Source organism: Miniopterus schreibersii, assembly GCF_964146895.1.
Source record: "Miniopterus schreibersii genome assembly, chromosome: 19".
Taxonomy (NCBI): domain Eukaryota; kingdom Metazoa; phylum Chordata; class Mammalia; order Chiroptera; family Miniopteridae; genus Miniopterus; species Miniopterus schreibersii.
In genome coordinates, this window is record NC_138119.1 from 32,490,831 (window position 1) to 32,517,091 (window position 26,261).

The 26,261-nt window shown below is 36.8% G+C and overlaps 3 protein-coding genes across 6 annotated transcripts in view; all 3 read right to left on the bottom strand.

Annotated features, from left to right (window-relative positions):
* Positions 1-26,261, bottom strand: part of ZC3H11A (zinc finger CCCH-type containing 11A) — a 36,453-nt gene that overhangs the window by 8,297 nt on the left and 1,895 nt on the right. For 2 of the 4 annotated variants that reach the window (XM_081120510.1, XM_081120509.1), the window contains 12 exons: positions 22,222-22,275; positions 20,807-20,866; positions 15,471-15,669; positions 14,075-14,194; positions 8,843-8,966; positions 7,151-7,354; positions 6,910-7,026; positions 6,584-6,664; positions 5,660-5,770; positions 4,693-4,755; positions 3,259-3,351; positions 2,509-2,577 (listed from right to left, as the gene is read on the bottom strand). In XM_081120510.1, coding sequence (XP_080976636.1) covers positions 2,509-2,577; positions 3,259-3,351; positions 4,693-4,755; positions 5,660-5,770; positions 6,584-6,664; positions 6,910-7,026; positions 7,151-7,354; positions 8,843-8,966; positions 14,075-14,194; positions 15,471-15,524 — 1,036 coding nt within the window. In that variant the 5' untranslated portion in view covers positions 15,525-15,669; positions 20,807-20,866; positions 22,222-22,275. Of the gene's footprint in view, positions 1-2,508; positions 2,578-3,258; positions 3,352-4,692; positions 4,756-5,659; positions 5,771-6,583; positions 6,665-6,909; positions 7,027-7,150; positions 7,355-8,842; positions 8,967-14,074; positions 14,195-15,470; positions 15,670-20,806; positions 20,867-22,221; positions 22,292-26,261 lie in introns of those variants that run through there. The other 2 variants (XM_081120512.1, XM_081120511.1) reach the window with 2 other exon arrangements.
* Positions 21,545-22,228, bottom strand: LOC308548665 (uncharacterized protein). The gene has a single exon (XM_081120525.1). It carries the CDS (start codon positions 21,735-21,737, stop codon positions 21,639-21,641), a length of 99 nt encoding a protein of 32 aa, XP_080976651.1. The 5' UTR covers positions 21,738-22,228; the 3' UTR covers positions 21,545-21,638.
* ZBED6 (zinc finger BED-type containing 6) lies at positions 22,214-26,204 on the bottom strand (the record flags this gene model as incomplete). The annotated part of the gene is made up of 2 exons (XM_081121904.1): positions 22,214-22,275; positions 23,699-26,204. 2 exons carry the CDS (start codon positions 26,202-26,204, stop codon positions 22,214-22,216), a joined length of 2,568 nt encoding a protein of 855 aa, XP_080978030.1.

A 26,261-nucleotide genomic window follows, 5' to 3' on the forward strand; every position in this document is an offset into this window, starting at 1 on the left:
AGCCTGCAACCCACACAGGCTGCCTTTAAGTGTACACTCTCCACCCCTTAGGCAGACATTTTAAGTCACGTCTCCCAGCCAGGAGAAAGGACTACTTGGAAAAAAGATCTTTAGACTCACAGAGGAAATCTAGGCCAGGTACTTATAATTATAGAAAAGAAACATTAAAAATGAACCAAAATAAACAAAGAGAAGTGCTGAAGACAAAAATAATATACACTTTTTTAAAAAAAGATTTAGACTCCCAAAGAGGCCTGACATCAGTGAAAAAAGAGAAATCAGAAAACAACAAAAATAACAAATAAGTAAATAAGTAGTTCTTGGAAAATAAGAACACAGGTGCCAAAAGAAATCCAACTGAAGGACTAAATAATAAAAAAAGACAAGGCTAGTTAAAATTCAACCACCCAGAAAAGGGCTGGCAAACTAAATAGTCCATGGGCCAAATCTGGCCATGGTCTTTCATTTACATATTGCATATGGCTACACACTACAATGGCAGAGTTGAGTAGTTGTGACCTAGATTGTGGACTGCAAAGCCTAAAATATTTACTATCTGACCCTATACAGAAAAAATTTGTCTACTCCTAATCTGAAAAATAAAGCCAAGCAGAGATTATAAAAGGTCAAGCAAAAAAAACAGAGATAGAAAATATGAAGGCAAGGTTAAAAAACAGGTGGTGGAGCCTATTTCAAAAGCTCCAATGTTTGTCCAGTAAGAAGCGCAGGACACGGGAACAATGTCACCAGTTAGGCAAGCATGGGGAAAAAATGGCCCTCCCTGTATGACTCCAATTTCCTCCAAGCCACCGTCCCTCCACCAGAGCCCAGGAGCAGCTGTGAGCATTTCCTGAGATAATATACATGAAGCTGCCTGACATCCATAGGAACCTGGGTCTGGTTCAAAATCACAACATAAGCAGCTTGAGGCTTGCTTCCCCAGAGAAAAGAGATGTCCACAACCTGCCATGGTGCACAACTCAAGGGGTCAATTCACACCGTATGGTAGCCTATGTTGAACACCAGGGTATAATGTGAACGGTCCTTTCTGGACTTGTGTAACACTGGAATATTGGCTAATTCGCTGCTGTTCCCACTGGTACTCTACGAATGACTGTGGGAGGGTGCAGAACAGAGAGGGACCATGTTATACTTTGTTCATCATTTTAGACAAGATCAGGAACCTAGGTTTTGAGGTCCTTAAAGATTGCAAGGTAATTATCAAAGAAGTAAAGGAATTATCAGTGCTCTAAATAAATGTCCATGTTATTTTCAGAACAGACACTAGTATTATAATATACTGATATTAATACTAACCAAAAATTTCTGAACAAATTCTCTTCTCAATAAAAGATTATTGTCAAAAAAAAATTCCATAAAGAGAAAACAAAAGTTTGTTTACAAAAAGATTAAGAACGGCCCTGGTGGGAGTGGCTCAATTGACAGGAGTGCCCTGAAAGGTCGTGGGCCCCACTGTCCCATTCCCAGTCAGGACACTTGCTAGGCTGTGGGTCTGACCCCAGCTTGAGTTGAGGCACATGTGGGAGGTAATTGCTCAATATTTCTCTCTACGTGAATGTCGCCCCCTGAAAATCAATGAAAATGTCCTCGGGTGAGGATTAAAGGAAAAAAGAGTAAGAATGTTTCGTGTCCGATTCCCTTTTAATGAATTCCAATAAAATCTTAATATCCAAATAAAATAAGGAGAAAATGAAACAGGAAAAGCCCCAGCTAATACCATCCATAAATATAGATACAAAAATTAAAAAGCACCCAACTGAATCCAGCAATGGATAAAAAAGCTAAATGGTTGAGTCCCTGAATGTTCCTTTTATTATTCTTTAAATTGTATACATAGATACGTTTATGTAGTTGTATCTTGCAATTTAAAAAATTCAACAATTAAAGTACAGGAAGAATATAAAGAAGAAAATGAAAATTACTTAAAATCTCAACACCCAGGTAAAACCAATGTTAATATTTTAGTGTATTTTTTTGCAGTGTTTTTTTCTAGGCATATATTTTTATCTTTACAAAATTGGAATTATCTCATATGTACGGACTTCTTCCTGAGAATGTTTCTAATATAAGAAACTTTTAAAGAAAGATTCTTATTTTACCCTAATGCAAAAGGTCAAAAGTGGTGTGTTCTTTTGTAACCTTTCTTCATTCAGTACGAGTAGTTTTCTCCATTATTGTTGTTCACAACGTGACTTTTCATGACAGCAATTATTTTAGTACATAACTACCTTAACTTAATCTAATTCCCTTTTGTTGGATATTTAGATTGTTTTTAATTTCCTATTATCAATGCAATGATGAAAAATCAGTATGCCATCTTTAAGTACAAAAACAGAATTCATAACAGTGAGTAATCAATTCCTTAAGACCACAAAACGAAACAAAAATCCATAAGCCTTACCATTAACTCGACAAGTAAATAGAAGAAAAAGTAAAGATTTTATGGCAAGAAAAAGATATCAGAAGCTACTCTTAGGGTTTACCTACCTGCTGCCTCCTCATTGTTGAGACCAGTTGACACACCTAACCGTTCCTTTAGAGACTTGGAAACTTGAACTGTAAAAAAATCCAAAAAACCCCAAAACCCAAAAGTTAAACAGACTTTTTAGAGGTCAAATATCTTTTTCAAAGGTCACAAATTAGGCTTATATTTCTAATACAAATGCTTTTTAAAAATGTATTCAGGTGTTAAACTTTCTTCTCTATGCAAATTATAAATTCCCTAAGAGCACTCTGGAGAGCTTTAAAAAATTTTCTTTAGATTTGAAAAGCAGAAACTATTAAATTTAGTAAAATAATTTTGTTAGCATACAACTTTCTAAAATCTTATTGACGTCAAAAGGCTTTTCCCCCTAAATCTGTTTGAAACATGTTCTTTAGTTATGAGTGTCTTCAATGGAATTGATTGTCAAGGAGGAAGGGAATTTGGCTGCAAATTTTGTGTTTCTACAACACGTTATACTTTCCCTCTCACAGAATTTATCAGAATATATACAACTATTTCTATCTCCCATTATACTACAGCTCTTGAGGACTGTAATGGCGTTTGTTTTATCCAATGGTATCTACCTAGAAACTAGTAAAGCAAGCACTCAAATGCTTGTTGAATGAATAAAATGTATACCAGAAGATAATCTAATTTACATGAACAAAAAGAGTGACAAAATATATCTGTTAACATCATAGGAGACAAACGTCAGGATTACACACACGCAAAGTATATTACAATAAAGGTACCTTTCTTTGGTGTTTTGTCAGTTTCTGAAGCATCAACTTTCTTTCCTAGCCTCTGTGCAAGGCTACGCTTTAATGGAGGATCACTGTCGCCACCTACAAATACAGGAAACTAGGTTTAAGAGTCCAAGTAAACCTTCAGCAAGGTCAAGAAATACAAGCAAAAACAGACAACATAGAATATTTCTTAAGTTTTCTGCATTTATATGGTGCTCATTTACTAGCTTACTTAGAACTCAATGCTAGACAAGAAATAAAAATGTCCCGAAAAGAAGAAGTAAAATAAGGGACAAAAAATTAAAATGCATGAATTAACATTAACCAAATAAATGACTAAAATTACAAATGGAGGATTATAAGTCCTGGTTAAGACTGAAAATCAGAATTAGGGATATATGAAAAAAACAACATCATGTACAAAAAAATCTTAACTTGCTGCTTGCTAAATTCTAAGTACATTTGTGGTTTAATGCACTAGGGATTAGGAGGACAGCAAAAGAATCACAAAATTAAAAAGTTTTCTGTGACATGAAGATGCTGAAGGTGAAAGAGGCCCTCTTTTCAATTCCAGATAAGAAATCTAAGGTTATGAAATATTCTCTATCTTAGCCAAGTCACCAATTAGTGATGGAGCCAAGACCTGAACAAAGTTTCTCGACTCCTGGTTTATTACATTACACTGTTCAATACAAGTTGTTTAAATGTCACAAGTTGTTAATTCTTTTTAGGACTGTTTGACTGAAGATACAATCTTTCCAGGATGCATTAAAAACTTGACTCTCCACAGAGTATGATTTTCTCTCTCCTTTCACTGATAATTTAAATATGAAACCAAAATTCACAATGTTTACGTTTATGCCGATATTAAAATACCTTATTTCTGTATTTTTTACCTAAAATTTCTCAATGAGAACAGTGTCAAAGAAAACCCAAAACAGGTAAGACTTCATATTTGCAAGCACATTTTAAGAGTATGAAGGAACTTCTGAAGTCAGAGAGACTTTCAAAATAAATCTTTTGAGATGCACACACTAGGGTAGGTACACAACAATTCAGTAATAAGGTAAAACACTTCCCTAAATATAAACTAGCACTAATAAACTCAGTGGCTGAATTTATATTAACCGAACACTCTTTTCCCTGTAAAAAGTCAAATTTTGATTTGTCCATAGAAACACATATTCTTTATTGCTTTTTAAAATGCTGGCTATAATCGAGTTACATTATAACACTATAAATTTCTATGATTTCAATAAAAGGTATAATGCACATGTGAAAAACATGAAAAAATTTTAAATGTGCTTTCAGCCAAGAATACAAGGGGACTACAAATCAATATGACAGGGCACTTACTTATGTAAAGAGAAGTTTGGAGGAGGTATCATATAAATGCATAAACAAGCTAAAAACAAAGGATATGTACAAAACTTATCTCACCTACTGAAAGTTTTCGTTTCCCCAGTCTCTCGGTGAGACTCAATCTTACCAAGGGTTCTTCTCCTGAAATAGCAAAAACAGAATTTCTGTACCATTAGCCAATTTTTCTGTATTCAGTAACTACTAATGGGTACAAAGTATGCACCAATATTAACATAAGTCCATCTAGTCTCTTGAAAATCAGATCTCAGCCTTAAGGGAGACTATCACATTAAAAAAAAAATTAACATATTAAAGAATAATTTAAATAGCCAAATGAACAGTCCAAAGGGAAGCAATAGCATAGTCATAATTATTAATAGGAGCCAAGTATACAAAGACAAGTTGTGTTCTAACCAATTGATTATAAACTCAATCTATACTTTTGCTTGCCCCCTTTTCTCTGACTTCTTAGTGAGCCAAAGCAGCCTAGCCTAGGCTCATTTTCCCACCTAGTCCGTCTCCTGTTACCCTAGGCCCTTATTTCACTGTCCTCAGCTTTAATAAACACCCTCAAAAATTAAAAAAATACATCATACTCCATTCTTATAACCTTCTTTGATCACTCCAGAAGTGAGCGCTTTCTCCTAATTCTTTGTTGTTTGAATGGCACAAATATTTAAATATATCTGCATATTATAATTACTTGTGTCCCATTCCTTACTAAATTTAAAACTATTACAGGAAATATTTCTATAACTTAAAGGGTTTATAACAATTCTTTATCCATAATGGGCAGTCAATAAATTTGGTGAGCAGATACAAATAAACAGTAAATGTAAAAATTAAATATACATAAATGTGAGACCTGCATTAAGTAAGAATTTCAACCTTTTTAACAGCAGAGTCAAATGCACTAACTTTTCTTTTCATCCATCAACATACTGAACTCTTTCTGCAAATCCATCAAAGGTAAGATGCACACAAGAATACTGCTCTCTCAGTCCCTCAGGAGCAGCCTGACAACTCTGCAGCCTGAGTATCTCACCTTGTTTGTTGGACAGAGTTACTGTCCTCACCACAGTCCGGACATTCTCTTTTTCAGGACCTGGAATGGGCTGAGGTTGAAGTAAAAGACTGGAAACCCCCGAAGAATCTTCTGAATAAAGCGAGTCAAAGAAGAGCAAATAATTTATGAAAAATAAAGCCATCGCAAGTCAAGAAATTTGGTTTGTGACCAGGTAAGTCCAACACAGACCACTGGACTACAAGCCAATCAGCTTCTGTTCCTGTTTGCCTACAGGGGTGGTGGTGAGAGAAGGGGAGATGATCCCCACTTCCTGTCTTCCTTTGGCACAATATGTAAAGAAAACATAAAACTGTTTCCAATGACTTAGGCTCTCAATCTACTTTTATTTACCAACAAGGCTAACATTATTCTAAAGTTAATCTCAGAAGCACACCAGCTCTCAGGTTTGTCAATTCAATCTTTTTCATCTATATTCAATTACATGCAAAACACAACTCCAAGCTTCCTATAGAAAAAGTTTTACCAAAAGGGTACTTAAGAATCAACCACTTGATTCTCTCTAAATATTACTTTGACAATAATTTTTAGGGTTGGAAATATATAAATCAACCAGGCTGAGACAAGCTCTAGAAGAAAGTCCTAGCAGCTCCTGGGAAGAGTTAATCTACTACAAAATAAAGTATTTCTTTTTTTAATATGCTTTATTTCTCAGGATAAACAAGTTCTTTTGGGTTAATTGCAGTGCTTAGCTATGAATAGTTAGGAACTGAAACACAGTTGCAATGAATTATAAGAGCAACCATGACTTAAATCTGTGTTTTACGTCAAATCAGTCATACACTCGAGTTCATTCTGGTTGCGGCCAGGGTCCTCACTATTGGACGTGCCCTTATTATTTTTTTCTAGCAACATTCAACCATCTGGTCAAAACTAGTAACTCACCACCTTGCTTCTTGGATTTTTCCTTCATTTTCTTTGACTTAATTTCCTCAAGAGTTTTTATTCCAAAATTCAAACATTCACCTGAGAAATGCAAATAGAAATCACATGAGGAACTAGCACCTTTTCCACCTTTGCATTTTATTTGTATACAGCAGGTGTTCAGATGTTTTCTAAGAAAGAAAGAGGAAGTATGACTGTGTATGTTTAACGGGGGCAGAGAAGAGGGAGGTGGTGGTCATCGTAAACTAAATTTAAAATAGTTTGGACACATTCAATAGTGCTGTAAGATTTGAGTGGGAGCCAGCATCAATAAAGCCTCTTCTTACCTTGTTTTAAACAGACCCCAGGTTTCCGGGCAGAAGCCACTCGTAAACCATTATGAACTTCAGGAGTTGGTTGCAGGGTAGGTGTTTTGGTTTCATCACCTTCCTCAGAAAACTGATCTATATTAACATTTAAGGCAAATTTACAATTAAAAACAAGGCCTAGAGCTTTAATCCTAATTCTGTCTCATTCATTAAGTGACTCTCATCACTGATTTGCCTTAAAGAAAGAACTAAAATGTACCATCATCATCTTCATCATCATCTGCAGCATTGATCACGACTGGTGGATGTGTGGGGCTAGGAACATTCTCTGAACTTTCTACTTTCATCACACTTCGCAGCTGAGGGGAGGGATTAGACTGAACAGACAATTTGTTCTGTTGAACTGTGAGCTGACAAGCCTTCACTTCCTCTTCTGGTGACTCAGGCACAGTGGGCAACACAGCTAGACATACAAAATTAGTCATAAATTAAAAACAGAAGATACAATCCCAATTCAAGTGGGTGCATTTTCCTTATGAACATTTAATGTGTTTTTATTTAACTTCCCCATTTCCTCAATTAGGTTCTAAACTTCCAAGGAGGGAAAAATGTGGCTTTTAGGTTAACTCTTCAATGTACGTAAACACACTCAAAGTGGGCACTCAAAACATAGAATAAACAGAAGGCTAGATGCAGAGTGACTGTAAATTCTAGACATGTAATTTTAATACTGTAACTCCAGGATTTTTCCTCAGCAAGAAGTAGCTTTTAAGAGATAACAGGTAACACTTGTGAGCCAAACCAGAAAGGAGAGGCCTACCCCCCCCCCCCCCCTTAAATGTGAAAATATGTAGCCATCAAATTTTAATCACAGGGCAGATGTGGTTTTCAAATGGTTGATCATTCCACTAGGAAATTACTTTATATGGGACTTTGGAAATAAATACTAGCTTTTGGTAGAGTGTAAGCTTTATTTTAGATTAGTCTATAGCAGGGTTAGCAAACCTCTTCTGTAAAAAGTTGGATAGCAAATATTATAGGCTCTACAGATCTCTGTCTCAACTACTCAACTCTGTAGCAGTGGCACAAAATGTGGCCACTGAAAATACAAAAATGAATGGGCATGGCTTCATTTCAATAAACCTTTATTTTATAAAACAGGTGGAAGAACAGATCTGCCAAACCCTCTGAGAAAATCAAGTTTCTGTAAAAAACTTCTGCCCAGCCAGAGTGGCTCAGTTGGTTGGAGCATCAGCCTGTGCACCAACCAAGACGTTATTGGTTCAATTCCCAGTCAGGGCACATACTCGGGTTACAGGTTTGATCCCCGGTTGGGGTGTGTTCGGAAGGCAACCAATCTGTTTCTCTCTCCACCCCCCCCCACCCCCCACCCCCGTCTCTAAGCATGTCCTTGGGTGAGGATTAGAGAGACAGAAAGAAGTCAAAAACCTCTATGGGTCTGGGAATGAAGCTAGAACTGTGGGAATGAAGCTAGAACTGTAATGCCAAGAAACACTTATAAGGCAACATGGCTTTTTGTAAGTTTTTTTTTTAATTTAAATATGTTTTTACTGATTTCAGGGAGAGGCAGAGAGAAATCAATGACAACAGAAAATGATCAACTGGCTGCCTCCTGCCGGGGATGGAGTCAGAAACCCACAGGACTGGGGATTGAACCGTGACCTCGTGGTTCATGGGGCGACGCCCAACCACTGAGCCACACTGGCCAGGCACTGGCAACAGTTTTGATTGTGACTCTGATACTTACTGGTTTGTAACCATACAAATCACTTAACCTTAATAAAGTTGGGTTCCTTTATTTGTAAAGTGGAAATAATACCACTTTCCCACAACAGTAAAAGAAGGGCAAGTATATAAAGTACTTTGAACAGTGTGCATAGCAGGTATTCATTATATAGTAAGTATTCTTTTAAAATTAAAAACATCTCACTTTTGCTTGGAGGTAGAAAAAGGCCATCCACATAACGTCCTCTGTTGTGATGGAAAGCGCAGTTTAGTTTTTGACACCCCACTGGTTGATTTTCCCAATAACAGGGAATCTCACTGCGTTTCTTCTGTAAGAGAGAAAAACATAGTTTCCAAATAAAAAATGAAGTGTGAACTGTATTAACTTGGTCATTTGTCTTCTGGGGATTTAGTGCTGGTTAAGTATATTACTCACTTGGTGAAAATTCTTCAAGTATATTTCTATATACACTTTAAAGAATAGTTCAATAAAGGAAAAAAAAACAAAACCTGATAAGCATTTCTGAAAAGTAACTAACTTCTAATTAATAACCTGCATTATGTTGATGTCTCATCATTACAAGCAGCCAAAGGTTTAAAATTCCAGGAAGGAACAGCAGGATTATTTCAAAAATGTTAAAATATGGAGGAAAGAAACAAAGAAATAATGGCCATTACAAAAAAATTCTTAAATGTATAAAAAAGGGCAAAGATCAAAGTCTACCATACTGAGACTGATAATGTGATAATACATGGTGTTGGTAGGGATGTGAAAGAATCATGCAGTCCGTGTACTTATAATGGAAATGTAAAGTAGCTCATCAGCTTTAAAAGGCAATTTGGCAAAAACTGTTTTAAAAATTTATGTCTTGAGTTTACTGCCACATGTATACTTACCTATTTTTAAAAACTACATCAAGTACATTTACCTTTGGATAAAATTTATTAGTTCCTGTCACACTCAAAAGGTAGGTATAATAGTTACCATTGTTTTTTAGATAAGAATAACAGTAATTACTCAAGCCCTCCTTCCTCAAGGCAGAACCTAATAACAATCTTCCTTGCTCCTAAGCCTAAGTTTGCTTAAGTTTTTACTCCTTTCGCAGAAGCAATTTTCAAATTATTGGATGACTTCTATACTAGTATCCTCCATATGCAATAATCACACGACATTTAGTTGACCTGTTTAATGCACTTACTGGATTTTGTTTCGAAATGAAAATAATACACCAACAATAAAGACGACTTGGAAAAATAGAAGTGCCTATTATACTATTACCCAAAAAGAATCACTTATTTTGGTATATAATTCTTTTTCTTAAAAAATGTAAATGTGTAGATGCACACTTAAAAGAAAGGTTATTTCATATAATTCTGTACATTTTTCATTTAGCAACACATTCTCCACAGGAACATTCTCTAACATGATTATTTCTTTAAATTTTTAATAGGTAATACAGCACACAGACCAAAGGTATACAGAGTTAGGTTCCTACAAGCTTCTGGTCACAATACAAGTGATCACTATACAACCTTGTTTTTATGTGTGTTTTTGTTTAAAGACAACTTATTTAATATCGTTGATTCAGTAATACTGAACTCAAGGCCAACACACTGTAACTCACACTTGAATGAAGCTTTATCTGTTACACGTTTTCTTTTCCTGTGCTTAGGAACATTACACAACACTGCAGCACTACTCTTGGGGGCCATTTCAAACCCAAAAATCACCCAAAAAGGGGGTCACACTAAAATAGGCCACAAAAAGAACACTTGTTTACACTACGAGAGCTGAAACAAGAGAGCTGAGTATTGCCTTGTTGGATCTCAGCTGAAAATGTGTACATTTGGTGACTCAGGAGACTCAAATTTTTCAGTGATCTACACATCTGTGAAGGACCACGAAAGCAAGTATTGATTTGGGGGTTACAAATAAATTTTAGCGAGCAGACAAATCTGCAAATATGGAACCCACGAATAAAAATTGCATATAGAAGGGGTTTACAGTAACAAGGTTCCTTCCCAAAACTGTTCCCACCCCAATAGCCAGTGTTAAGTTTCTCTTTTATACAGTGCTTTGATTTTTAAAATGCACATGCAAGTAAAAATAGATTTTTCCCTCTCTTTTTTACATATGGTGGCATATTATACACCTTTTTCTGCTCCCTTTTCACTGATAATATATCCTGATCTTTACATATCAATTTAAGTAGTTTCCCTTTAAAAATTTTTGTTAACAGCTGCCCAGCACACCACCACATGAATGCAGTAAAATTTATTTTAAATGAAGGTTAGGTTGTTTCATACTTTACTAATACAAATTATGCCACAAAAAGTAATTCTGTACCTCATTTTGCACATGAAACACAGGTATAATAGTTTTGTAAGATGTAGTCAAATAAGTCTCTGTGCAGAAAAGTTAACACAGTAGCCCTAAAACTGCTATCCTTAGCCTGCTCGCAAGGCTGGCCCTTGGCTGGCACGTGGAAACTCGGGGCACTCAGAACGTACCAAGACAGCTTATGCAAATACAGCTTCTGCAGAACACCTCCCATCTTCTGAGAGTCTGGAGTTTGGTATGTATTTGGTAGAGGGTGCCTACGGAACCCACCCCAATGAAAACTTTGGGTCTCTCATGGGCTTCCCTGGGCAGAAAGTCACATATATACTGCCGCATTTTCAGGGCTGGAGGAAGTGTTCACTGTGTGACCTCTTATGGGAGGGACAGATCACAAAGAAACCCACACACGGATCCCTCCAAACTGCCTGTGTCCTTACCTCTTACGATCAGACAGCGTAACCTCACTGCATCACCGTAATAAGCCTCAGCCAGGAACACAACTATATGCTGAGTCCCATGAGTTCTTCTAGAGAATCTCTAAATGTAGATCTCCTTAGAGACCCTGACACATCTATCCTAGGAGTTGTGCCAATTTACAAACTCTGCCAGCAGTGTTACAACGTGACTTTTCAAAAGTTATAGAGTATTCCTGTCGGAATGTTAGTGAATTCCCTGCTATTTGGAAGAGAGGCAGCACAGAAGACAGTTAAAAAGACTATAAATCTGGAACTAAACCAGAGTACATATATGAGCCCAGGCATACAAACTACATATTTAGTCTCTTCCTTCCTACACCACCCCTCAAACAATTAGTCCAAAGTCATTAGGTAAGGCTAAGAGAGGGCAGGTATTTATGCTGAAAAAGGGAAGGGTATGTGGTAGAACAGGGAGTTAAGAGACGACTGAGATGGAGTCTACTTGACAAGGTGGGACTGGCAAAGGGTGTCAGAACCCATTCGTATAACAATTACATAAGAGGATTGCCTGGCACAGTGCTGGAGCCTGAGCAGGGTGAGCAAGGAAAGCAAGACTTCTGTACAGAAGGGATCCCAATGCTGGTTGAGGAGGGTGTACTCTTGGAGAGTCTGCCCAGAATGAGCATCCAAGAATAAGCAGGGTCTTCCTGAGTGGGGACCTGGTGCAGAGTCAGAGAAGGAACAGGGTGAGAGTGAGCACCTCACAGAGGAGGGCTGCCCAACAGAGTATCAGAGGCGAAGGGTGTGAAAAGGGCATCCATGTGGGGGAGAGGGCTCCAGAATAGGATGTTGAGGTCCAAGCAGGCTGAGGAAGGAGTCCTCACGACGAAGCAAGGGGGAGACCTGGTACATGGTGTTGGCACTGAAACAAGGTGAGAAAGATGTCCCTGTGGAGAAGCAGCCTCATGTGTGATGTCAAAACCTGAAAGGAAGGAAGAGACTGGGATACAGTACTGTATTACGTAACTAGGGGACTGATCAAATAATATTAAGGAGAATGGAAACCAAGTTTCTCACTTTCAGAAAAGAGAATTACAAGTATGCAAAAGGAGATACCTGTAGTGTTTGTGAATTGGAGGCATCTATGTGAACTCATGATTTTCAATACATAAGCATAAAGTAATAAATGATGATATAAATGTGTGTATGTATATAACTTATGTATTTCCTCCTCCTGTCCACTGTAGGCCTGGAAGCAGAAGCCCTACAAGAGCAGCTCAAGTCTCCTTTCTATATACTATTTTCCACCAAAGCTCCTTGGAGATACGGCTGATTCCAAGGCTCAGGGAGGAAAAGTACAGAGCCTAGAAAAACTTTAAGCCAGAAAGTAAAGAGGTGCACAAAGAATTATGGAAACATCCAAAGGACACACATACAAAAACAGCTTGAAGGGCCCTCCCCGGCCAAATCTAGGTCTATCTGAGGACAAAATATGATGATAGTAACGGAGCACAACACACTGAATAAAACAGGAAACCACGGGTTTGCACAAATGCAAATACATCACTGAAAAAAATGGAAAGTTTGATGAGAAATGGGATAATGACAGGGTCTCAAAGTACCTCTCACAAAACTTATTACAAAAAAGAGAAACTTCCAGCACAGCAGTCTGGTCGGTACCACCTTGACCAGGTGACCAAGGCCAGCATCATCTGTTAGGGACAGTTAAAGCTGATGCCCCCGGCCCGGCCAGGGGCTCAGGAGGGCAGAGCATCGTCCTGAACCCCGAAACGCTGCAGGCTCAGTTCCAGGCAGGCACATGCCTAGGCTGCGGGTTTGACCCCCGGATGGGGCACGTATGGGAGGCAACTGACCAATGTTTCCCCCCGCCCCTTCGCTCTGAGGAAACACGTCGGGGACGAGGATAAAGAGTTAAAGAGTCAGCCACCTGGCAACGTGGGCGACGGGGGGGGGGGGGCAACAACAGGAGCAACTCGGAGGTTTTCCTGCCAAAACACCACCTCAAAGCAGTTGCAAGGAACTATCAGACTAACTGCAACTGAGGGACGTTCTACAAAACAACTGACCTGTAACTACCCAAGTGCCAGCACCATCAATGAAGGGCGACGACAACTACACTTGACTCTGGACACGCTCCTTCTGCAACAAACAACATTACTGGTGCAATGGCAAAACTTGAGTTGGATATGAGGATTAAATGAAGGTCATATATCACTGCTAATTTTCTAATTTTGAGTACTGTATTATGGTTATATAGGAAAATGTCCTTCCTGTTTGTAAGAAATGCGCATGAAAATATTTGGAAGTGAAAGGCAATGTCAGTAATTTACTCCCAAATGTCTTAGAAAAAGTTTTATGTGTACTTGTAACTTTTAAGTTTGAGATTGTCTGAAAATAAAGATATGCAAATACTTCCCAAATATACATACATAATTTTTACACATTAGATATTACCAAACTGTCTTCCAGAAAAAAGATACCAATTTGTACTCTGTAACATGCAGGTATTAAGTGAACATTATAATAATGACAGAAATTTCACTGGATCATTTTTTAAAATGTAACTCACACGTTATATAAAATGTCATTTTCCCCTTATATTTTTGATTGGCCCATCATACACCAACCTATTTAATTATAATATAAATTCAATACTTACATCAATCTCCATGTGCCGAAATCTGCACACCTGTCGAAAACAGCGTCCTTCTTGCCATAATGTGCACACAGTTTCATTTCCTAGTGCAGCTTCACAGTGACGGAATGGACAGCTGTCACCCTGTAAACAAAGAGAATAATATAGAAAAGAACTGTGATAATGAAACAGATCCCAAGTGAAATGATTATAACAGTTTCCTGGCATCCAGACAAATAGAAAGGAGTAAGGAGAGATAAGATAGAAGACAACTGAGGCGGGATAACTAAACAAGAAGAGGTCAATAAGTTTATAATTTTCTACAGCCTATTTCCTGACAACACCCTTCATCTTGTCTGACAACATGAATGACACAATCTGAGAAATGACCTGGCTGGGTGTGGCTCAGTGGTTGAGCATCGACCTAGGATCCAGGAGATCGCGGTTTGATTCCCAGTCAGGGCACATGCCCAGGTTGCAGGCTCGGTTCCCAGTAGGGGGCGTGCAGGAGGCAGCCATCAGTGACTCTCACCATTGATGTTTCTCTCTCTCTCCCCGCTCCCTTCCTCTCTCTGAAACCGAGACATATAAAAAAAAAAAAAAGGACAAGTGGGAGTATTAGATACTCTTTAAAAATACATTATACAGTTCATCTTCAAACTGTTTCATTTATCCCAACTACTGTGATTAGTTTTTGATGAAAGGTCAGAAAGAAGTTAATAGATAAGGACTTACGTATAGTTTTATGCTTCACTCTATACTTCATACAACAGTATTATCAAAATACTACAATTGAGCAAACTGCTATGTAAGATCAGGGCTTTGCTGAAAACTTAATTTTAAACACAGCACCAAGATGATTTAAGAAAAGTTTTTGTAACAACATGTACATTTATAGAATTAGTTATAAAGGAACAACAGAAAACAGATTAATCTAAATGGAGCTGTAGTACAATCAAGCAGAAAACAGGGAAGTTTTGATAAAGAAAAGCAAAAAGCTACAAAAGCATACTTGGAAGATGACTTTAGTCTTCAGTAGGAAATCTGAAGCCAAATTCAACCCATGGCAGTTTCTAGAAGTACAATACAACCCACCCACTCATTTAATACCAAGCAAATAAAATCAAAGTTGATAAGCCACAGGCCAAAGTGCTCCTAATTCCAAAGGCACCCTGAACACATTAATTACAGGTAAGAGACCATTTCACTTTTGTAGAACATGAATGTAAAACGAAGAGGGAAACAACATGACAAAGAATAAATCCACCTAGGAATGCTATCCTTTACTAAAAAACTGACAACAGATAATAAAGAGTCAGTAAAACAGAGCATGAAAACAACTTAGTATACTGAAAATATCTTACTCAATTTTATTAGGGAAACCAGAGAAAGAACTGATTTTAGGGACTGCAATTCTTACTTTGGTACATGTAGAGTAGAAAAAGAAATAGCAGTCTTCTCCTTGATTAGGCATGCTGGGTAGATCCTGAGATCAGATGTGGCTTCTTGAAAACAAGCCACTGCTTCCTCAAGGTGAGGACCAGCTTCAAGTCCTCTTGAAATGGATTTATTCTTCCAAAAGACAACTCAATCACAGAAATCGCCTTTAAAATGCAATCCTAAAATGAGGAAACAATGAATTAAAGTATTTCAGGTACATTCTTCCAATTTCCTCCTCCAAATCATCTAATGAAATTATTAAAACCAAATTTCAATAGTATTTGCCTACACAGACCCTTGTAAACACTCTGAATCATATTTTATTCTTATGTCATGATGTACATTCTCATCTAAAATGTCAATCTTTTGTTAAGGATAGCCATGCCCTTCTTTCTTTTGTAGTCTCTGTGGTACTTGTTACACTGCTTCAGCATAAAATTAAGCAAGCACTGCTAACTCAGCAAATTATCTACTTTTAGATTATTAATGAGACTTAGATTACTTTACACAAGATACTTGCTAAATCTACATTTCTGACATACTAACATTTCTTCTCTAACAAAAGTTTCAATATTTTCACAATCATTTTTATTTCAGAAATACACGGTTATACATAGGTTTAGAAAAACTGTCTAGAATAACTGTAGAGCTGGCTTAAGAAAGACAAAGAGTTGCACGCCAATTAGAAACAAGGGGCAAAAAAAGTCCTTGAGGTTCTTCCCATAAAATGCAGTTGACCCTTGAACAACACAGCTTTGAACTGCGCAGGTCCTCTCATATGTGGATATTTCCAATTGACCCACACAGTTCAAACCCACGTTCAAACATCAACTCCAAGGTTGGGAATCCCTGTATGCAGAGGACAGACTGTAGTTATATGCTAATTTTTTACTACAAAGGCAATTTCAATGGAGAAAGGATAGTGTTTTCAATAAATGACACAGGGACACCCTGGCCAGTATCGCTCAGTGGTTGGAGCACAGTCCTGTATATACTGAAGGGTTGAGGATTCGATTCCCAGTCAGGGCACATACCCAGGTTGTGGGTTCAAGTCCCAGTCAGGCGCTTATGGGAGGCAACCCATTGGTGTTCCTCTCTCTTTCTCCCCGCCTCTCCTTTACTCTCTCTCTAGAATCAATGGAAAAAACAAACAAACCTTCATGTGAAGATTTTAAAAAAAAATGATGCTGGGATAACTGGACAGCTACATGAAAAAATACATCTAGACACAGGCCTTACACTTGTCACAAAAATGAAAATGGATCACAGACCTAAATATAAAATGCAAAAGCTATAAAACTCCTAGATAACATAGGAGAAAATCCAGGTAACTTTTTAGATACAACACCAAATGCACAATTTATGAACAAAAACACTGATAAGTTGAATTCATAAAAACCAGAAATTTCCACTCTGTGAAAGCACTGTTAAGAGACTGAAAGACAAGTAACAGACTGGGAGAAAAATCTTTGCAAAAATACACGACTGATAAAAGATTGCCTCCAAAATATACAAAGAACACTTAGAACTCAACAAGAAAACAAACCAATTAAAAAATGGGCAAAAGATCTAAACAGATACCTCACCAAGGAAGATATACAGATGGAAAATAAGCATATGGAGAGATACTCAATATCTTATGTCATTAGGGAACCCCAAATTCCTTTTACAATAGCTAAAATCCAAAACACTGGCACCAGCAAATGCTGGTAAGGATGTAAAACAACAGGAAGAAATCTAGAAGAACTTAACACCAAAACAGTAGTTATTGCCAGAGTTGTAGGATTATAGGTAGCTATTTACTTTGTTTTATGCTAGTAACATTAAATTTTCTTTGTTTATGCTAGTAACATTAAATTTTCTTTGTTTATGCTAGTAACATTAAATTTTCTTTGTTTTACAAATTTTTACTTTGTTTTATGCTAGTAACATTAAATTTTCTAACATAATGCAACATACACATAATAAAAAAAATTAAGTCTGCCCTAACTGGCCTGACAATCACTGATCCACTACAGAAAGAGACAAGGAACTTTAACAGCATCTCACTGATACGTTAGCAGGATTCCCCTGGCCCCAAACCCCAGGCAATGCATTCTGCATTCTTGGGTAAACCAAAAGGTAATTTTTTAAAACTGCTTCAAGTGGGATCTAAGGGGTATTCAAATAATTACAATGACACATATACAAAAATGAAAAGAATTAGATGAGAGTGAAAAAGTTGTACAAGAGAAAGGAAAGAAAAGGCTTAAGAGGTCAATTTCATCCCTGAAATCAATATCCCAAAGAAGATATATGAAATGTTGCTAGTTTCAGGAACCACTCCCCCAAATACTAACCAAACAACAAAATAGTATTCATGAAATAGCAACAACGTAAATTTTCCAATTTAGGCTTTACAAAATTCCCTCAGAGGTAGGCAGGGCATGGAGATATTGAATCTTTAGTATATGGCACCCCCTTAATTAATGTTTCAACAGTTACTTCATATATCTGTTTACAAATTAAGCTTCAATAACTTTCGGGATGGGGGAATACAAATGCTCTTCAAGAAAATGGCAAAAAAAAAAATCTAGAGGTTAAAAATTGACAGTAATCACTATTACCCCAAATAAAAACTCAAAACCAAGACGCATACTGATGTATTTCATAAGTTTTAAAAGAAAAAAAAAGTATCCAGGATGCCAAGAAAAACATGATTACTTTTCAAACAGAAAATAGCTGTTTGAAAGCAGGAAGCCAAGACAACGAATTGGTCCTCTCCCACCGTGCCACTGCTGAATTAATGCAGGAAAAAAGAGAAATTCTTTTAAAATCCTCATGCTCTCAGCAAATTTTAAAGGATATAGTTTAATACAAATGAACATATCACTATGAAAAAAAAGTGGAAACAAGAGACAGCTTAAAAAATAAGGAAACTCAAATTTCTAGCATCTTCTTCCAAAAACAGATTTTCAAATCTCTTCCAATATAGAAGAGTATTGCTTTTCAAATCTAGGAAAATAAACACTGGTGAATTAAAATGCTACTGTCAGGACATCTCCCAGAACGCAAATAGATGTCAATACGAGACAAAAGGTATATAACATGGAAATAATTACAGAAGATTCCATTTCTATACAACAGAAATTCTAAAAGAACTGGAATGGGTAGAGGTAATAAAATAACAATACAAAAAATTCCCCTAAATTTAATGAACTTGAAACTTTTTTAAATGGGGTTCATCAAATGCCATGCAGAAATTTTCTTTAAAAGACACCTCCATACCATAGATGTGGTGAAATTTTGAATTCTAATGGTAACCACAGAATCATACACACTCCTAGGAAAAAAGCAGAGTGGTGGCAAGGGAACGAAAATCTGGCTTAATGTTTGACTTCTCACCTGAATCTTTAAATGCCGAAAGACAAAATGCTAAGTATCTAGAATTTAAAGAGATTTAGCCTTTCAAACTACATTTCAAGATCTCAGGACTTGAAATAAGATTTTAGACATGAAATGCCTCAAATAGTATACAATCTATGTACTCCGTTTATTCTTGAACAAATTACTTAAAAGTATTTTAACCTGAGAAAAAGGATTTAGAAAACAGAACTCAACGAAAGAAAAAGAACAAAACCACAAAGCTTTAAAGTAACTGCTGTGGATACACAATTTATGAAACAGCTGACAAAGCCTAATCCAAGCAACCCAAACTGCAGCATTCTAACAGTTATATCACATGATCTAGGACTAAGGCTTAACATTAGGAAAGTCTTTACATTAACAGAGTAAAGGGAAGTGGGTAAAAAGAACTGTGGTATATTAAGATTTCAAAAAGGAAAAAATGGTAAAAAAGGGACTTAAAATGGTATTTTTTAAAAAGTCAAAATGGCTTTAAAAGAAAAAGCTAAAATGCAGCATCTATACCTGATAAAAACTCTGTAAATTACAAGGAACAGCCTTAGCATAAATGCACTTGACTATCAGAAACCATCAGCACATGCAATGAAGTAAGACACTAGAGGTAGTAAGCTCACGGTAAGCTCACTCGAGGCAAAGAAAAATGAACACTCAGTTCACTATCATACAACACTGTTCCAGAAGGTAACATACAATAAGGAAAAATATAAAATTATGAAACTATGTACTAATGCACAGCAGACCAGAATAATGGAGATAATGACTTAAGTTTTACTTTTCCCCAAAATGTATACATTGACTGCAACTCAAGTCAATATCTCAATGAGAATTTATTATTGGAACCTGACACACTGCAAAATCATCTAGAATAACTACAATCCCTAAATTACATTTTTAATATAAAAAATATAACTATCTAAGCTGTGGGGGGAAAATGCAGTGTTTTTATAAGCTCAGGATGAAAAAACTTTTCCTAGTATACCAGTTAAAAACCTTAGCAATAAATTGGTAGATTTGACTACATAAAATGAAAAACATTAATATAGCAAAATATCTATCAGCAACATGGCCAAACATGACCAAAATGTAGGACTTTTAGTATATTTACTAAAAGGGACATGTCAAGAACTTTTACAAATCAAAAGACCCCATTAATCGCCCTGGCCAGTGTGGCTCAGTTTGTTGGCTGTTGTCCCGGGCACAGAAAGGTTGCCAGTTGATTTCCGGTCAGGGTGTACTCTCGATCCCTGGTAGGGGGCTGTGCAGGAGGCAGCCTATTGGTGTTTTGCTCTCACATTGGTGTTTCTCTCTCTTCCCCTTCCTCTCTCTCCTTAAAAAAAAAATCAATAAAAAAATCTTTAAAAAAAAAAGACCTCATTAATTATTCAGTAAATTGGTACAACCTCTTTACAGTGAATTGAAACAATTCTACAAGTTCACATTGGAGAACTGGTTCCAAGGAACAGTTCACATAGACGTGTGTATAGGGCTATTATTGAATGTGGGACTGTTTTTAAGGTAAAAAACCCAAGGTCTATCAAGGAGGGATATGTTAAATTATTGCACATCCATATAAAGGCACACTGCATAGTCATTAAAAAAAGATGAGGCAGAGTTACGTGTACAGACATGGAACTATGCTGTGATAAACTATTAACAGGTGCTTGTCTCTGAGGAGATGGAATTACAGGGGGTTTTCACCTTGGCTACACTGTTTTTATTTTTTTTAATGTGCATCCATTATCAAAAAAAGGGGAGGAGGTGTCTCTATTCCCAAACCAAAAGCTTATAAACAATTATAAGAAAAAAAAATATTTTGACAATGGCTAATTTCTTACTAATCCAGGAAAATCATGCCTTAAATTACAAAAATGTTTATCCCTTTAATGAGAAAAAAACCATTACCACACTTACATTAGCTGGTTGCTCTCAACAGGAACATCTGTGTCTTCACTGAGTTCCAATCTATCACGCCTGTAGGTCGAACCAACACTCAATCCATGAATTAATAATAATGAGGCAGAAAAAATTTTCCTCCTCACATTGCCAAGGAAACCTCTCAGCCACAATTCAAACACAGGATGTGTTTTTAAAACATCTCCCAACTATTGGGAGATTAAGTCCATTCGAACAACCTTTGTCAGACTGGAGACAGCTAGGGCTAGTTATCTCCTCAAAACAAAAACAAAAACAAAAAACAAACAAAAAAAGTTCATTTAAAGATGAACTTGAAATTCAAAGGATTATTTTTTTAAAAATCCATCTTCCATAGCCGAACAATATAATTTAAAAAGAAAAAAAGAAAGAAAAAATTAAAAGAACACCAAAATTCAATAAGATCCAATTTCTGGTCTTCAAGATTTCTTCACCTATTAAGAAAAAAACAGAAACCTTCCCCCATCTTTATTATCTGTATAGTAAAAGCATACTTGTATGTAAAAATATAAAGTGTTTTATGTACATAATATACATATATACTAACTGGCTTATACACACATACACACACACACACACACACAAATGTGTAGAAATAAAACATTTGGGTAAGTTTTCCCTTTTAAAATACACTACAAAAGCATTTAGATTTGGGTTCATTATAAAAGTAGTGAACTTACTCTTATACCAAAGTATCATGAAGTATATTACACAAAATTTTGCCCAGCCCGCAAAATAAAGATGAGGGGAAATCTTTACACATATATCAATGTGTATAATATGGATGCATGTATATCATCTTTTTTTACCTTCAGGGAGTGTTTAACCAAAAAAGATAGAAACGTATAGTTATAGAGTAACTACAGAGTGGTGCAGCAAGCTGTAGAAGGCAGAGCAGCATTATAGCCATACTGAACTGGCACTGTCAAAATACAAAAAGCTTCTATAAGGGAAGATTTTTTTCTTTTATACCAACACCAGTGTCAACTGGCATGAAATTCAATATTGGCCCTGCAAAGGCTTGCTTATGCAGCCTAATTTCAAATTCTTTACTACTGATGGCTACAACTAAAGATGTTGTAATTATCCATTTACTCCAGTTAGTAAAAGGGTAAACTTTTGAAGTTGAAATTTCATTCCACAATGGTACATTTACCATTTAAGAATTTAAAAAAAATAAAAATGGTAAAAAAAAAAACAAAAAACCACCAAAAAACCCCCAAAAACCTTGATACATAGAAATGAATTCTAAATTTTGAAACCAGCCCAGTAACAAAGCAATTTTGATTCTCATGTAATAGATACTACATTATTTCTAGGCTAAATCTTGCCAAATACTATCCAAGACAAAACTAAAATCAAAACTTAAAAAAAAGTGGACACCTTTTACTCACACTTAATACTAGTCAATTTTCCAGGAAATTTTTGGGCAGGGAATATCCCCAAATCTAAAATGAAAAAAAGGAAAAATTGGGATCTCACATTAGTTATTCAGTCTGAAAATTTTAATAGACTTTTATTAAAAAGTCGTCATTTTCTGGCCTCCCACTCAATCACAGAAACATACTTTTAGAGTGGAAAAGCACCTTAAAAATCACTGAGATCAATTCTCTCATTTTACCAGTGAGGAAATGATTCCTAACACATGAAAATATTGATTGTTTATTTTTAGTTAAGAATTGAGGTCAAAACAATTTCATAGTTAATACAGTTTTATGAATAATTCAGTATATTTTTAAAAGCATTTAAGATCATTTAATATCAGAAAAACATTCTTTGGAAAATGGATACTAGGTTTGTCAAAGTATGCTCATGGATGGGACTTTCATTTTAATTCCCAATCTTTTTAAATTTCATAAACTTTTACTATGTCATTTACCCATAATTAGGCCAAAGTACCTATGCAATCTTTGTTTTTAACACTATTTTATAAAGATTAAAAAAGGTAATTCAAGGATTAAAAGAATTTTTCCTAATTGTTTTCTGTTTCCCTTTTATATAGATCCAATCCTATAAAGGGAACAAAGTAAGCTAAAATTATAAAACTGACCAGTATGAGGAGGCAATTAGAAATTTCCAAATATAAAACAATTTTGTGAGTTTTGTTTTTGCGAAGCTATAAGTATGATTCAGGGTTTTAGAAGAAATAGAAAAATGGGGATGGAGGGAGGAACACCAGCTTAGTATATTTTCTCTCCATATCATTGGTTTCAGAGTAATCAAACTTCCCATGTTGGGAGAAATTTTTATTTAAAACCAATTACCAGTTCAGTTTACCAGTCAGAAATAGCCTAAGGCCTTTCAATGCTGCACTATATTTTTTTAATTAAAAAATATCTGTCAACTGATAGAAACAAAATTTCATCTGACAGCTACATTGAGTTAGTACTGTGAAATCACTGAAGTTAATCTTCACTTTGTCAATGTTACCTCTGAGGAATTTTCAGTCCTTTTTGTGTTTTCAGGTTTCCCCAGATTCATGTATAAAGAATAATTAGTTAACAATATGTAACAACTATAGCAATTAGAATACAGTAACAGAGCAAGAAGTTGCCCATTTTAAATGGAGAAAAGAAAATTAAGATATTTCTTTTTCATTGCTTTGAACAACTTCATTCTCAGGATCCCAGCTCAGAACCAATGTAGAATAATCATATTTAACATTTTTCAAGTTCATTTTCAGAAACATCAGCTGTTCTATATTGTCAAAGTCCAGGCTCATGATCTGCTTTGGATGAAAGTGGCTATTTGCAGTAAAGATACATTCAGATTGCCAACTACACATGGGGCAGCTTAGATACTGAATGGCAACTTGGGTCAAAGCCGGCCATATACTAATCTTCCTCTGCCAGTAAATCAAAGGGTCATCACCTCCTGAGATCTCTGAACACTTCTCTCTGAAGTATTCATCCACTACTGCTACAGCAGAAGGAAACATGAAGCTTTTGCCTCCCACGCCAACACCTGCAGCTGAGCTATCAAAAGACCCTGATACAACAGTGCCTTCTCTTGTAGATGAAGTAAATGAATCCGTTTGTACAATAGCTGAGGGACCAGAAGCTTCTGAAGCTGTAATATGGCAGACCTCTGGTGAAGATTCCATATAATTACAAACTTCTTCTGCAAGGATCTGCTTATATGTTTCTAAATCAGCACCTTGAGGGAAAAAGTCTTCCAAACTATTTTTAAAGCAAGGATCTAACAAAGCAGCCAAGATACAGGGCTTAGATTTGAGCATGGCACTTAGTAGGGTGTCAGTTTCAAGTTTCAGAGATAAACTGTCCACCAGATTGAGGGCCTGCGTAATACCTCTGACTTGAAAATCTTCTCTGAGTTTCTGCAGGGAAAGTAGTAGATGGTGGATTAGGGGTAGCACCTGATTCAATCCTGTGGTCTTCACACTCACTTTCTGGGTGGCCTCCTCAAACGGTTTAAGAATATCACAGACATAAGTCATTAGAGTCCACTGAAGGGAGGTGAGTACAACTCCACTGGCTCTACCAAGACTATGGTGAACTGAGTAGCAATGCTCCAAGAGCCATTTTAACATATAAAAGGTAGAAATCCAATGGCCAGTTTCATCCTGCTTCAAATTCTTCCACGGAAGCTGGCGATCATTTTGGAACTCCTGCAGTATCTGACGGGCCTTGACTGAATGACTAAAATGATGACAGGTTTTCCTAGCAGCCACTAACATATTCTCAATGCTTTTGTGCTCACAGAAAAAATCCTGAATGACTATATTTAAACAATGCAGGAAGCACGGCACGTGGGTAAAACCTCCATCTTTGATTGCATGTACCACATTAGAGGAATTGTCAGAAACAATGAAGCTAGGAATGAGGAAATTAGGAGAGAGCCACAGACCAATCTGGTCATTTAACTCTTGTAAAATGTTGGTTACCAAACAGTCTTTGGCCAAACCTGTTACACAAAGCACTGCCCATTTTCTAAAATTGGGGACCCAGTCAGTATTGGAAGAAGGTGCAGTGTCCAAGGAGACCCAGTGTACAGTCACAATAAAATAGTCAGTGGATGGATCATGGGTCCATATGTCCACAGTCAGGTGGATCTTTTGGCTTTGAACATTCTCCAAAGTTAAGAAAATTTTTTCTCTGACGCAATCATATAACTGAGGTACAGCCTTAGTGAAGAAGTAAGTCTCAGATGGTAACCTATAGTCAGGGGCCACAATCTGCATGAACCTCTGAAAGGCTGGGGTGGAGAAGTAGTTGTAAGGATGCATATCCTCCACAATCATTTGAATAATCGCCTGACTTATTTGACTGGAGACTGAATTTTCACAATATGTTGTTTCTCTCTCCTGGGCATGCATCAGAGTATCTTGCTCTGCAACAGGAATAGGACCCTCAGATACCCTATTTTCGACTTCTAACACAGGAGGCTCATCTGAATCAGAGTCACTAAGGTCCTCAGCTGTTAAATCTTGGCTGCCTGTAGACTTCTCTCCATGCAAAGTATCACTCAAGAGATTTCTGTCAGTCTCAGCTTCATCTAATCCATTTCCAACTGCACCACTGTCTTTGTTGGCAACAGCCCAATGGATGGGATGTGTGGCCTGCAGGTGTCGTTGAAGTGTTGAAGTTCCTAAGTGAGAACCTGGCCTACCCCGGCTCACACTTCTTTTACATATATTACACACAGCTCTTGAGATGTGCTGAGGATCAGTATAAAAAAAATTCCAAACTGCAGATGTCTTGGCTCTTGTTCCAGGAATTAAGGCATGCTTGACAATGTTACTTTTGATGAGAAATCTCCCCCTTTCCGCCCTCAGGGCATCAGATATGGATTTATCTCGTTTCTTACCCATTCTACTATCATCTAATGGATCAGTAGGAATATATTCAAAGCTTCCATTGCTTCCAGCAGAAGAGGGAGATAAAGGTACATCCAAAGTAAAATCCTCCTCCCCACTAGTGACTCCAAATTTGTTGGCCCTTGTCCAGTGAGGTGAATGTCTTGCCTGAAGATGTCGTTGAAGAGTAGATGTCCCAAGATGGCTGCCTGGTTTACCCCTGCTAACACTTTTTTCACAGAGGTTACAAATAGCCCGCCAGGTGTACTGGGGGTCAACATGAAAGAAGTGCCACACAATGGAGGTCTTGGCTCTAGTACTAGGTAGGTAGATCTGTTTTTCTATATTGCTCTCAAAAAGACATTCTTCATCCTGCTCAGGAGTACTGGAAGCTAACAGAGCAGGAGCATCCGCAACAGGCCTCCCAGATCCCAAATCCTTACTAAACTTTTTCACAAGGATCAGTTTCTTTCGTCGTCTTTTCCCCTTAATTCGCAAGCCCTTCTTTCTTTTCTTTTTAGAAGGCAATTTTGCCTCTTTATCCATTCCTTCCGCCACCATCTTTCTCTCTACCACATCTTCTTTATCTGTATTAGAATGAATAGGAACACTTCCCAG

Bases quoted from the DNA above. Each gene is read 5' to 3' on its own strand.
- LOC308548665 (XM_081120525.1), bottom strand. From the start codon at position 21,737: ATGGCTATAATGCTGCTCTGCCTTCTACAGCTTGCTGCACCACTCTGT.